This window comes from Falco cherrug, chromosome 1 (genome assembly GCF_023634085.1).
Source record: "Falco cherrug isolate bFalChe1 chromosome 1, bFalChe1.pri, whole genome shotgun sequence".
Lineage (NCBI taxonomy): Eukaryota > Metazoa > Chordata > Aves > Falconiformes > Falconidae > Falco > Falco cherrug.
In genome coordinates, this window is record NC_073697.1 from 88,768,747 (window position 1) to 88,782,828 (window position 14,082).

The 14,082-nt window shown below is 40.5% G+C and overlaps 1 protein-coding gene across 2 annotated transcripts in view; it reads left to right on the forward strand.

Moving 5' to 3' along the window:
* Window positions 1-14,082, forward strand: part of CLTCL1 (clathrin heavy chain like 1) — a 35,383-nt gene that overhangs the window by 19,116 nt on the left and 2,185 nt on the right. The window contains exons 15-31 of one of the 2 annotated variants that reach the window (XM_055704491.1): window positions 278-403; window positions 718-860; window positions 1,431-1,665; window positions 3,518-3,640; window positions 4,045-4,190; window positions 4,580-4,763; window positions 5,334-5,526; window positions 6,020-6,177; window positions 6,277-6,441; window positions 6,762-6,869; window positions 7,232-7,399; window positions 7,481-7,630; window positions 8,447-8,578; window positions 9,012-9,122; window positions 9,693-9,863; window positions 10,663-10,884; window positions 11,557-13,087. In XM_055704491.1, the coding sequence (XP_055560466.1) occupies window positions 278-403; window positions 718-860; window positions 1,431-1,665; window positions 3,518-3,640; window positions 4,045-4,190; window positions 4,580-4,763; window positions 5,334-5,526; window positions 6,020-6,177; window positions 6,277-6,441; window positions 6,762-6,869; window positions 7,232-7,399; window positions 7,481-7,630; window positions 8,447-8,578; window positions 9,012-9,122; window positions 9,693-9,863; window positions 10,663-10,884; window positions 11,557-11,589 (2,568 nt within the window). In that variant the 3' untranslated portion in view covers window positions 11,590-13,087. Of the gene's footprint in view, window positions 1-277; window positions 404-717; window positions 861-1,430; window positions 1,666-3,517; window positions 3,641-4,044; window positions 4,191-4,579; window positions 4,764-5,333; window positions 5,527-6,019; window positions 6,178-6,276; window positions 6,442-6,761; window positions 6,870-7,231; window positions 7,400-7,480; window positions 7,631-8,446; window positions 8,579-9,011; window positions 9,123-9,692; window positions 9,864-10,662; window positions 10,885-11,556; window positions 13,088-13,855; window positions 13,932-14,082 lie in introns of those variants that run through there. The other variant, XM_055704485.1, reaches the window with a different exon arrangement.

Consider the following 14,082-nt stretch of genomic DNA (forward strand, 5'->3'; position numbering starts at 1 on the left):
CTCCTGAATTGGTAGGTAAATTGATAATGATTGTGAAGCTAGAGATGTAGGCCTAATGTGACACTTCATGAAGAGCCTAAACTTAAAACTCAACTGATACACTGGCTGCATGGTATTCATAGTGGATGACTTGCTTTTGAAGTCAGTTGCCTGCTTGTCAGTCTTAAATTGGAATGTGTTATGACTTCTAGTGCTAAAGGAACTTGGTCAGATTTTCCTGCTTTGAAAATGCTTCAGCAAATGGTGGTTGCTTACCTACTCTTCCCCCCCAATACAGGAGGCAAAGCTTACAGACCAGCTTCCTCTGATCATTGTCTGTGATCGATTTGACTTTGTTCATGACCTGGTGCTCTACTTATATCGCAATAACCTGCAGAAGTATATAGAGATTTATGTACAGAAGGTAAGGAAAATCCAGTTTTAAGTTCTTGCTGTTTCCTTTCTTAGAAGGAACTTAACATTTTAGTAGACTAAAGCAAAATCTGTGACGTCTTTTAGCTACTAGCTACTGCTAGTGCACAGGCTCTCCAATAAGCCTTTTGTCCATTACAAACTTAAGTGTAGTTTTTCCTGGAATGTGTATACAAATGTGTTATAATGTAAAATTCACTGCTCTAAAGCACAGCTTAAGTTAACTAGAGCTTCCCCATGTGGAAGACTGGGGGTCGCTTATTAGTAATGGTAATAACTAATTTGTATGATGGTGGCTTATTCTAGGTGAATCCTAGCCGTATACCAGCAGTGGTTGGAGGGCTTCTTGATGTGGATTGTTCTGAAGATGTCATTAAGAACTTGATCATGGTGGTTAGAGGCCAGTTCTCAACAGATGAGCTGGTGGCTGAAGTGGAAAAAAGAAATCGGTAATGAAAATGCATCTGTGTATACCAGTCCTAGGCTTTCCTGGCTCTGGTGTACACCCAAATGGAATTAGATGCAATTTTGTTCAATGATACAATCCTAATATTGTTTTAAGTTTCTTTATAGAAAAGCAGCTTAGATTTTCTAGTCAGTCTCTTGATATTTGAGCCATATAGGAATGCCTGACAGCACTGCATGACAAATAACATGGCTTTTGAACACTTCCTGTACAGCCAACCATGGGATGTACCTTTGAAGTAAATCACAGCTTGTGTAACTAGTTTTTAGTTACCTGTAAAATGAACAAATGGCTTTAAGCATGAAGAGCTGGCTAATAGAAAAGGAATTGAAAGGTAACATTGCAAAAGCATTGGCATCTGCAACCTTCCCTGATGTTAAACTGCAGATTTGGCCTCCACTCATTTAAGACTCACTAGAAATAACTGGTTGGGCTCTGTCTGCTTTTAAGTCTGACCAGCAGAATTGTTTGAAGTGAATGCTAGGTATTAATGGGTAGCGGTCAAGCATACCTCAGTTTGAATTATAAACCTAAAATGTTTGCTTTTTCAAAGGCTTAAGTTGCTGTTGCCATGGCTTGAATCAAGGATTCATGAAGGCTGTGAAGAACCTGCGACTCATAATGCCTTGGCCAAAATCTACATTGACAGTAACAATAATCCGGAGCGCTTCCTTCGTGAGAATCCTTACTATGACAGCCGTGTAGTTGGCAAATACTGTGAAAAGAGAGACCCTCATCTGGCCTGCGTTGCTTATGAGAGGGGACAGTGTGATCTGGAACTCATAAAGGTTAGCAAAACTGCATTTATCAACATGCTAGAACACCTTGCTGCCTGAAGTGGAAGCCTAGCTGGCTATTTGTCTAACACTTGCAGAATCCTGTCTTGGAGTCTCACTCAGGAGTTGAGGTAGGCAGGATTCATCTGCGTGGAGACAGTAATTTTTCTGTTGACAAGAGCTCTTATGCTATATGCCTGAACTAAAATTGTACAGCACTGCAATTGTAAGGTACCATTTGTGGCTTTCATCTACTGATTCTGTTCAGAATTAAATTATTTGGCCCAGATAATGAATATACCTTTGTTAATATGACTTCTTTGAGCCTTGAGCACTTGATCAGCAGATGGGACAGGCTGTCACCTAGCCTGACTACAGTAGGAGGAAAAGCTTCCCTGAAACTAGAACGAGGCTTGTAATTTTCCATTATTGTGGTTGACCTTCAGAGTTGCTCCAAAACTTAACTAGAAATGAGGGAAATAAATGCTGACCATCAAACTACAAGGACTTACTCTGATAGCATTCCTCTCCTATCTTAAGCTTGTAGATTCCTAGAACCTCCCTCAGAAGTTCAAGGGCAAGTGAAATTCCCAGGGTTCTCCGAACACATCTTGGTCTTAAACCGAACACCAGAGCTTAATGCCAGATTGTAATGCTTGTGGCTGCTGAAAAAGAAAACATTTTCCTCCTACCTGTGCTTCTGCATTAGTATATGCAAAGAATGTCAGCTGTGTAGGGGTAAGAACTAGCTTGTTTTGCCCTTTTGAAAGGAAGTAAACACTTCCCTGGCAAGAACTACCCTGTGAGTGTTAGAATGGTGGTAACCTAAGCTCACTGCTGAAAGTGGGTGACTTACCAGTCTGAAACAGCTATTTTTTGAAGTAATACCTCCTCCGTAGCTAGGGGGTGGGGGTGGGGAAAGAGGAAGAAAAAGGCTGGCTGCATTTGGCTGTTATTTCGAGATATGAAGGTGGCTCTGAACTGTTTTGCTAGGAAACTTCTGCTAGGATAAGCTTCAACATTCTGGTTGACTATAAAAACCTGTCAGTACCAGTTTATTTCTTGAACTGATGTTCTGAGTGGGTATTTCTGGTTCTGGAGGGAAAAAAAAATTTCCTCTAAGAATTATTCTTGAGATGTTGTTGCCTCCTAGAAGAGGGCCCTGCAACTAGATGTACAACATAAAGTAAAATTGTGCTACTACTAATTTGCTTACAGTAAAGTACTCGAGATTCCAAGAGCTAATTTGGATACTAACAAAACATGACCTGTTAGTAGAAGATGGAATAGACCTTCACGTTTCTACTCTTCTAGTTGGAAATGGAAGCTAGTGGTACTAATAGGATCATAACTCATCCTTGCTGCACTTCTGTAGGAGAGTTCACATTTATTCTGTACCCTTAACACCTTAACGGGTGAATCAAAGCCACTTGCTACTTTGCACACTTCTAGTGTAAAGCTAATGATGCCAGATAGTATACCTATTTCTAGCTTTAAACACCAGCACCATTCCGAAGTTCACTACTTAACACTGCCCAGGCTAGTGGCTCCCTTTTCTAGATTTAAAACTTAAGTTCTTCAGGCTTCTGCAGGTCTTCACTTCAAACAGAAGCAAATAGTTACTGTGAAGCCACTGTCACAGTATTTGTGTCGGTCAAAACCAAGAGAAGCTATAGAAATTCTGCTGGAGACCTTCTCCATGAGCCTTCCAGATCAGAGGTTGGGTAAGAACCTGTCTGTGGCATTTAGCATTGGTCAGCAATTAGTTTTAGTCAGTCTTCTAGATTGTCTGATTCATAGCTAGCTAAACCTGTCTTGTGGTAGTGACCCTTAACATTAATGCCAATATTTGTAACTTCTTTAGGTCTGCAATGAGAACTCACTGTTTAAAAGTGAGGCTCGCTATCTGGTACGCAGGAAGGACCCTGAGCTCTGGGCAAATGTTCTGGAAGAAAACAACCCATTCAGGCGGCAGCTTATTGACCAGGTACAGTGCAAAAGCTAAACTGTCAGTATGAAGAAACCTCAGGATGTCTCAAATATTGTGGAGCTGTCTTCCCCTACAAGATCTCTTGAGGCCCTATCTCAACCATACAGAAACTTACAAGAGTTTGAGTGGCAGGTATTAATTCTGACCTTCATGGTCAGAGAATTTAGTTACCAGTAAGATATTATTTCTGTCCTGTGGAGTGACATACCTCTGGTGAACTTGCTCCCTATACAGACTCAAAGTGTGACTTTAATAGTTACTTCTATACTGGATAAAGCTCTTTCTTGCTGTCTTGACAAAATGCTCTGAGTTCTGAAGCCTTAGTCTGTGGTTCACTGGAATAGGTTGGCAAATAGTTTATTTGGGGAAAATTCTTAATACTTCTCTACCTTCAAATCTAGGTTGTCCAAACAGCTTTATCAGAGACACAGGATCCAGAGGAGGTTTCTGTAACTGTGAAGGCTTTCATGACTGCTGACCTGCCTAATGAATTGATTGAGCTACTGGAAAAAATTGTCTTGGATAATTCCGTATTCAGTGAACACAGGTAAGAGGAGAGCATCCACAAGGTTAGCCTATTCAGTGCCTTTGTCTAGGCTGTGAAGTGACCCAAGTTATTTGTGGGCCTCTTGGTTGCAGGACTTAAGCATTCTTACATGTGTACAGTGAGGTGAAAAAGCAGGATTTGAAGTACTCCGTGCTTTAAGAACAGAGCTAGTTCACACTATGCAGTTTGCAGTGATGTGTTGTGAGAGGACAACACTGATTTATAAGCAGTTTCTTTTTGAAGGCAAATGCTAGTGCATCTCAATCTGGGGTTGAAAGGTTGTTGCTAGTGCCAGCAAGCGGGTGTATTTTTTTTGCATGTACAATACATGTCACTTAAGCAGGTGTTACCTTGCACTACTTATAGCCTGTGCCTTCTGTTAACCAAAGGAATCTCCAGAATTTGCTGATCTTGACTGCCATTAAGGCTGACCGCACTCGTGTGATGGAATACATCAATCGGCTGGATAACTATGATGCCCCAGATATTGCAAACATTGCCATCAGTAATGAGCTATATGAAGAAGCCTTCGCTATATTCAGAAAATTTGATGTTAATACTTCAGCAGTTCAGGTGAGATGCGATTCCTTTATGAAGGTATAGAATGATAGCAATAGAGAGAATGGGAAGTGTACTGTTACATTGATTCTCAAGGAGTGATTGTCACTGAAATCGTTGAGACTTAAGAGTACAGTTGCTGTATGATGCTAAGTTGCAGGGAGAAGTGGGATTATGTGCAAAAAAGTGCAAAACAAAGTAAAAATAATGACTGGAGAGGCTCACCTGGTCAAAGTAATCAAAGAGTTGGTACTAGGCACTATACACTTGGGGTGTGTGTGCTGCATTTGACTCGGGGGCTGCCTTGGAGACATAGTTGAAAGGTGCAGAAGTAAATGCTACTAGATGTTGTCTTTAGGCCAGCCTTACTGACTTGTGTAAGGCAGAGAAGGAACAGTAGCAACAAGAGTCTTATTCTCACTGCCTCTACTTCACTGGACAGAAATGACTGTTCTAAAAGCAGTTATCTTGATTGCTAAAAGCAGTTATCTTGATTGCTTACACAGAACAGCATATACACTTGAAGGAAGGGTTCTGTTATATTAACATTTAATTTTTTTAACTTGCAACTTCAATTTCAAACAGGTGCTGATTGAGCACATTGGCAACTTAGACCGTGCTTATGAATTTGCAGAGAGATGTAACGAACCAGCAGTATGGAGCCAGCTTGCCAGAGCACAGCTCCAGAAGGACTTGGTGAAAGAAGCCATTGACTCCTATATAAAGGCAGATGATCCATCTGCCTACATGGAAGTTGTTCAAGCAGCTAATAGAAATGGTAAGGCAAAGCATCCCTGAACTTAGGATTGCTTGAGCGTGAGCTATGTTCTTGCATCTACATCAGGCAGCAGGGATTCTTAAGACTTAGGAATTCTGTTTCAGAGGAAATGGGAGCAGTCAGTACGTGGCACGGATGAGTCATTTAGATTCCTGTCAACATGCTTGTCTGTGTTGCTATACCAAAGATAGACCTTCCTGTGGAGAGAAATTGGGCTGTTATAATCTAAAATATAGCCAAGTATCATGTATCTATATAGCTGTATATGGCAGAATTGCTTGCCAACTGGATTGTAGAATAGTTGCAAGAAGTTAAACCTTATGTGAAGGTGACTTGGTGTTTAGCAGGGAATTCTGTAACTAATGTGAACAATTTTTAGTATTATGGTGGAGGAGACCCTTGATACTACTGGTGAAAGCTTCCTAAGGTGGGCAAGGTGAAGCAATACAGAACGATTAAACAGAAGATCTTAAATATCTCTTCTCTCTTCAAGATAACTGGGAGGACCTAGTCAAGTTCTTACAGATGGCCAGGAAGAAAGCTAGAGAGTCTTATGTAGAGACAGAACTTATTTTTGCTTTGGCAAAAACTAATCGTCTGTCAGAGCTGGAGGAGTTTATTAGTGGCCCTAATAATGCCCATATACAACAGGTATGTCTTGATCCACATACATACAACATGTATGACTTGCTGCTTATCTGACTCCTGATTCTTGCTGTTACCCTTGTTTACCTTGGACTCTTAAACCAGGTTGGTGATCGCTGTTATGAAGAGGGGATGTATGAAGCAGCAAAGCTACTTTATAACAACGTATCCAACTTTGCTCGCCTGGCATCTACCTTGGTGCACCTTGGAGAGTATCAGGCAGCGGTGGACAGTGGCCGCAAAGCCAACAGCACAAGGACTTGGAAGGAGGTAACTTGTTTTTTAATAGTCTGCAGAATGTGCTATACTGTTGCTTCTGAGCTGTAGCTTTATTTCTGATAGTAGCTTGCTAACTGTTTCTGGTTATAGGGTATGTCTACAGATTTACAAGCTGTCATCTTGGCCGAGATAACAAAGCTGAGATTCAAAAGTGTAAAATGAATGGCAGAGATTATAAATCCAGAAACATCTGTTTAGAATTGTACATAAGCCTCAAATTTTGTAAAGCTTTGCTAATTAACTTTCCCTTTAATGTAAGGAGATTCAGCACTGCAGTATTCTTGCATTAACTGTTTGCTAACTCATTACAGGTCTGCTTCGCCTGTGTGGATGGAAAGGAATTCCGCTTGGCACAGATCTGTGGTTTACACATAGTCATCCATGCTGATGAACTTGAAGAGCTGATCAGTTACTATCAGGTTAGATTACTGTTAATATCCTAGAAGACTTTAAACAGAATTTGTGTATCTGCTAGTAAAGTGGTTACAGATAAAACCCAATACCCTCTGGGGACTGATACTTAAATTTATTCTTCCTCCCATCTCCATGTCCTAATAGCTTTCATGCATTTTTTCTGTAGTAAATGTAAGAGTGGTAGTTCTCACTGGCTCTTCTTCTGCAATTCTATTGTCTTATTGGAACAGTGTCTTACAAATCTAAGTGCTCTTATTTGGAGAGAAAAGCAAAGCATGTTGAGTTTCAGCAAATGTGTGTTTTAGTAAGCTTTAAGTGCCAGTTGGTTATGAATTTGCAATTTATCCTTTATTTTCCTAACATCTAGGATCGTGGCTACTTTGAAGAACTGATTGCCCTTTTGGAAGCTGCTTTGGGCCTAGAGCGTGCTCACATGGGAATGTTTACTGAACTTGCCATCTTATACTCCAAATTCAAGCCTCAGAAAATGAGGGAGCATCTGGAGCTCTTCTGGTCTAGAGTTAATATTCCAAAGGTATACAGTAAGGTAGCTACACTGCAAGTGAAGGTGGAAAGCTGTCAGGGAATCAAACTGACGGATTTTTTGTTTTATTAGGTACTCAGAGCTGCAGAACAGGCTCATCTCTGGGCAGAACTTGTATTTCTCTATGACAAGTATGAGGAGTATGATAATGCAATAATTACTATGATGAATCATCCCACTGATGCCTGGAAAGAAGGGCAGTTTAAAGACATAATTGCCAAGGTAAGTAGCTAGTTAACTGAATCCATGCTGAAAGTTTCTTTCAGAACAGAGGCAAAAACACACAACAGAGTTGCTGTTTAGATAATGAGTTTGCTTAAGCTACTCAATTTTCCTGCTGTACTTAAACCAACTTCCAGTCATTTTAGCACAAGAATTAATCTAATTCTATACACTACATTTTCTGCTGTGCAGTACATCTGTTGAGTGGCAGCAGCTAGTACAATGTTTGCAGAGCCTGCTCAGGGTCATAGGTCACAAGCAAGAGGCCTAACTTCCTTAATACCTTTGAGCTGAGTGCTGTTTAAGTCTGAGGCTGTAACTGGTCTTGAAAGATCTCTGCAAATGTTTGCAGCTGTTTCGGTGTGAAAATTGGTTTTAGCAGTCCCATGAATACAGCAGAGAATAGTGAATTAATTATTAGTTTAGGCAAGGATCAAGACAACACATTCTTACTGGTGTTAGGGTTTCAAGGCAACAACTTACTGGTTAAGCCTACAACCTTTACTGGCTTCAGGAGTTCAGCAAATGCTGACATTAAGAGTAGTGGGCTATCTGTGCCAGGATCTCCTAACTGGATTAGGTTAGAACTGGTTTGTACTACCCCTGGTAGCTTGTGTCTTCACTGTCTGGAAGCAGATGGCACAGGAAGCAGTCATAAGATTGAACAGGAATTCTGCATGTAGGTGTAACACTTCTGGCCTCTAGAAGGAAACTTAAGCTGTTACTTAAGAGTCAGATAAACTTTGTGTTAAGTGGTCTGAACCAAGGACCTTAGGCTTACTTGTGTTTGAAGTACCAACTAGTCTAACCATGCAGGTGGCCAATGTGGAGCTGTACTACAAAGCCTTGCAGTTCTACTTGGACTACAAACCTCTGCTGATCAATGATCTCCTGCTTGTATTATCTCCACGACTGGATCACACCAGGACAGTCAATTTTTTCTCAAAGGTGAGTTTGGGAGCTGGCAGATGACAAGAAATCTTGTAATCTCTTCACAGTAATGAGTAATAGCAGTTTCTTCAGGATGATGTAACTATTTTTACTTTCATCTTTCCCACATGTAGTAGAAAATGTAGAACATCCTCTTGTTCAAGTTAAGACACTCCAGTCTCTGGCTGGAAAACAGGTTGACATCTGTCAGGTAGCTTTGCCTCCAGTACAAAGGCCTGAGAAGCAGCTCAATCCTGGCTTGATACAGGAAGAGTTAGCATAACTGGCCTGGAAGGCTGTTCTATTTTACTTCTGACAGTACAAGGTGCTTTGTCTGAAGGGTTTTGTTGGTAAGCACAAATTCTTGTAATAATAAGTGGGAACCTATTTTAGGAGTATGAAGTGTGAGAATTGGTATACTTATCTTGTATTTGAAACATCTTAATTCCAGGTTAATCAGCTACTTCTAGTAAAGCCTTATCTGCGTTCAGTCCAGAACCACAACAACAAAGGAGTTAATGAAGCACTAAACAACCTCTTAACAGAGGAGGAAGATTACCAGGTGAGCCTCACAAAATGGATTACTAGGCCTGAGGGATGCTCCTCTTCAACAAAAAGAGGCCATAGTTTGGTTGTTCTGTAGCTGACACAGTAATTTCCTTGAGTAGAAGATAACTTAGGCAGTGTAGTAGTAGTGGGGGCAGAATCTGGTCCTTAGTAGGCAGGATTCTTGAGACACTGTGATAATTTGCAAGCAATGCAGATGCCACAGTTCTTTTTCTAGACTTCATAAAGGTCAGTATCAGGTGTGTACTCTGCTGGGCAACACTTCTGTAAACAGATTTGCTTCTGGCCTCATTGGCTGCTATTTGGAAGACACACTTTGTCTTTTAAAGGTAACTAGCTTTTCCGTCCTGTTAAGTGAAGTCAGTGTGACCTTAGCATCTTGCTTTGTTAAAAATGATCTTCTGGAGAGATGCATGGAACATGCAGGGTAAACAAGCTGTAGCTGTAGTGTTAGTATCCAGCTGGCAGAACCTAAACACTTGTGCACTGTGCTTCAGATGCTTCTCTACTGTAGTTCTTGCCTATTACCATTTGGAAACATGTGTAATAACTCTCTCTCAAACAGGGTTTGAGAGCTTCCATTGATGCCTATGACAACTTTGATAACATAACATTGGCTCAGCGTCTGGAAAAGCACGAACTAATTGAATTTAGGCGTATTGCAGCATACTTGTATAAGGGTAACAACCGCTGGAAACAGAGTGTGGAGCTGTGCAAGAAAGACCGTCTATATAAGGTGAGTTAATGCTGACTTTCTTCCTGTCAAAAAGAAGTCAGAGCTATGAAGCATAGATATTCTGGATACTGAATGTTTCATTAGTTTCAAATCTGGAGTTCTAATTAGTCTTAGCCCTTCGCTTAGTTTAAGTGAAGACTCTTAAAGCAGAAGAGTTTGCAATTTCGAATGTGTATCTTAAAATCAAATTTCATAATGTTATCCTGTACTTGTAGACCTATCTTTATCAATCAATTGCATCCATACAGTTTTCTTATCAGTACAGAAAATCCTCCATAGAACTGAAGATTTATGCCCTTGTAAGGGTACAAATGAAGCAGGATTACAATGGCATGGTTTTCAAGCCTGTAGTGAGTTCACATGGGCCAGTCCTTGCCTACTCTGTAGAAGAGCTGATGAATAATCTTCTCTCTTGCCACATAGCAAGCAGTTGATGCAATAATCTCTTCTACTGTGGGCAGTCCTTAATATCTAATGGTGAGGTAGGTGGGATACCAGAAAGATTGTTTATCTATTCTGCCACAAAACTAAAAATCTCATCAGGTCACTTCATGTACTTAAGGAAAGCCTGTTGAATAATGTTAATACAAGTATCTGGGTTGCCTCAAAATAAGAGGACTTAACTGAGTGTATGTTCTGTAACTTTGCTCCTACAGAACATGCCTGGTGTTGTTAAAGACCTGACTTCATGGTATGGCAAATAATCTGGCTTATCTAGCTAGCAATAACATGCACATAAGGTATAAAGTGAGATGCTGACAAGCAAGGGTCAAGCTTAACTGTTGTTCCTTTTCTGTAGGATGCTATGCAGTATGCTGCAGAGTCCAAAGATGCTGAGCTGGCTGAGAAGCTGCTTCAGTGGTTCCTGGAAGAAGGCAAGCAGGAGTGCTTTGCAGCCTGCCTTTTCACATGTTACGACTTGCTGCACCCAGATGTAGTCCTTGAGTTGGCATGGAGGCATAACATCATGGACTTTGCAATGCCTTATTTCATCCAAGTGATGAGAGAGTACCTTACCAAAGTGAGTATTGCATAGGCTAAAAAGTTAAGACTTCCAGTGTGCTGGATGACTAGCATTATGCAAACCAGAACTCTTTGCATGTATTTGAAATATTGTTGTTCTTCATAGACTAAGTCATCTATGAAGTTCTGTGGGTTTAATACCTTTAGGCTAGTTGGCAAAACTTATAAATGGATGCCTTTGGACTTGAAAGAGGTCTAGTTAAACTTTGGCTTTTAACAGTGGACATAAGCAACTGTGTGCTTTTTAGAGCAGCTCCATAGTTGATGAAGCTGAAAACTTGGTGAGGGCAATTTGTATCACTCTTTACTTTATGAAACTATTGAAGTACTCAGTTTTCTTGTTGCAGAGAATATAGCCATAGGAGTAGACTACTGAGACTTTTTTTCCCACCCAAAAAAAGAAAACAGAACTTTGGATATGTAGTCTGGGTGTACAATGCTGATACCAATAGCTAGTCCTCAGTTGAGAGGAGAGATTCTGATAATATGTGGTCCTGAAACGTTTGTGCCAAACAGATGTAATATACTAAGCTAAGATCCTTCCTTAGAAGGCTGTAGGGTTGCATAGGGCATCCCAGTAAAAAACTTCATTAAAATGTGTAATCTAAAAGTGATTCAGGTTGCTTCTAATCAAGTCATGTTAAGTATTCCCCTCTGAATTTTCTTGCAGGTTGATGGGCTGTTCTATAAGGTGACACTCTGATTTCAAACTCTTTGTGTTCACTTGTGTCCCTCGATATCCTAGGTTTCTTTTACAGGAATCTAGCTGTAGCTTCTGCCAGAAGAGCAGTGTAATTTAGCTCTAACTCATTTCCTGTTCACTTTCTAATGCTAAAAGGGTAACTATTCACAAGCAACTTGAAAATCCAACCAGACTCTGCTCCTCATCATGGGAAACAGAAGCAAGTGATTGAGCAGGTCTTGAGTATTTAGACCCTGGTTCACTGTATTACAGATATATTGTGGCAGGGATGATGCTGTTCATGAGTAAACAAAAGCAGTTGCCGTGTAACAGGATGTGGTTTAAGTGCAAATTGCTTGTTATGCTGTAAATTACTGAAGAGTGCAATCTTTCAGGCATGGTGAGTTTACAGAAGCTTTAATGCTGCTATTCAAACCTTTTGCCTGTTAAATATCATGAAAGTACTTGCACAGATCTTGAACACTGCTGCCTCCTTATATTCTACCGAGGAGAAACTTGCCACACAAGTTCACCCAAACTCTTCCATGTGAGGTTTAGGTCTAAAATAATGCTTTTTAAACTGCTGGTTGGATTTACAAGTAATTACATGTACTAAATACGGGATAACTTGCCAGAAGGAAAATCTGCATGGTGAAAGTGGTTTACAGTGGAACTAATTTAGTCTGTTGAATTAACTGCAAAACATGGAATTAGAATGGGCCTTCAGTGTGGTATGTCTAAAATCGTCACGTAACTAACTTCAAAAGTACAAAATAATAGACTAGTTTACCAGCAGGGTGTATACGTCTTCCAGAACTTACCTTTCTTTTATGCATAAAAACGTGCTAAAGCATAGAACGGCCTATGTCCCAGAAGGGGCCAGGCTCACAAAGTATGATGATGCTCATTTGGAAACCTTTTGAACAACTTCAGTTATAGGCAGCAAAGCAGATAGCTGTTTAGGCTTTCCTGGAGAGCTGCTCTTGTCCCTTATTCAGGATGTCTGCTCTCGGCATGCTTGCTGTCCCTCCAACAGAGGGAGTAACTACACTGCTGTTCAGAGTTCCTTAATGCTTTAGGGGCAGTAAAGAGGAAAGTCTAATCCAAGAGAGAGTAGGAATCCCAGGTTGTAAGTAGAGCAATACAACTAGTTTGAAACTGATAGCTCTCAATTGCTTTGATCTATGGTAATATGGATAGCATTTGTAGCACCAATATTTAGAGTGTTACCCTGAAGAGCTCTTCAGCTGACAGAACTGGTTACAGACCTACTGCCACTCAAGTTAGTAATTTGAGTTGCAAACTTCAAAAATTCCAGTAAACTGTTAAACACCAGATCTAGATAACATCTCTGAAGTATAATAGAGACCTCTATTGCAGCACTTCTCAGACCAGATATGATTGTTGCAGTGGGAGAAGATGAGGAGTAGTGGAAATACAGCATTAGGCTAAACGTAGATTTGCCCAGGATGTTAGTACTGCCTGTATCTGGATGTGAAGCTGTGTGGGGTTGTTGTTTTAATGCCTTGCAGTCTTCAGTGTCAACAGATCTCTCAGGTTTAACAAGTTATATCTTCAATGAGAGAAGGAAGGTACTGTTGCCTTCTCAGATTATGCACCACCACCCCACCCCCCCAATTTGAATTTGTGTTCAGGGCTCCTGCATTACTCTAGCACTTCCACAAATGTGTTTAACGTGAACAGAGCTTCACTTGACAGCACTGGGATCTATATAAAGCTGATACTATAGACCACTTTCCATGATGGTTCTAGAGTTTCCTCTAGAAGTTTATGTGAATACTAATATAGTTAAACCAGCACTCTGCAGCCCAGGTTAGGCTGTAGTCCTAGATAATATCAGACTTAGTGAGTCTAGAATATTTCCATGTATCTGGGTGCTCTCATTGAAGGGGAGAGGATTTGCAGGTTAATACATAAGTATAGGTTAGGCTAGGCCCATTTGAAGTAATACTTCGACCTGCAATCTGATGGGCTTGTTTTCTGGGTCATAGAGTTAACAGTGACTAGGGCCCCAAAAAGTGCTTTGCTTGAAGGTAATGATGGTCTCAGTTGCATTTGACAGCTACTGTTTATTGCAATAAATCTAAAGCAGCTGGGAGGGCAGGTTTACAACATTGCTTGCTGGGAACATGCAGACATCTGTTGTCTCCAACTTGCATTAGTAAAAGGAGCACTTGACAGCTAAGGTACCAGGCATGAAAAGCTTCACACGATGGTGCAGTTCCTAGAAAAGGCCTTCATAAATCTCCTGTTCGCTTCGATGTAGGTCGATAAACTTGATGCTTCTGAAAGCCTAAGAAAAGAAGAGGAACAAGTAACTGAACCCACTCCAATAGTATTTGGTAGGTGAAAGACTTGGTTTTAATTGGTTACCTATTGTCACTCTGGTCTCATTTTGTGGAGGTAACTTAAATTACTACCTCCAGTCAAAGTAAACTGGTTTCAACTAGATAGTAAAATGGTTGTTTGCTACATGAACTGTATATTTTGAAG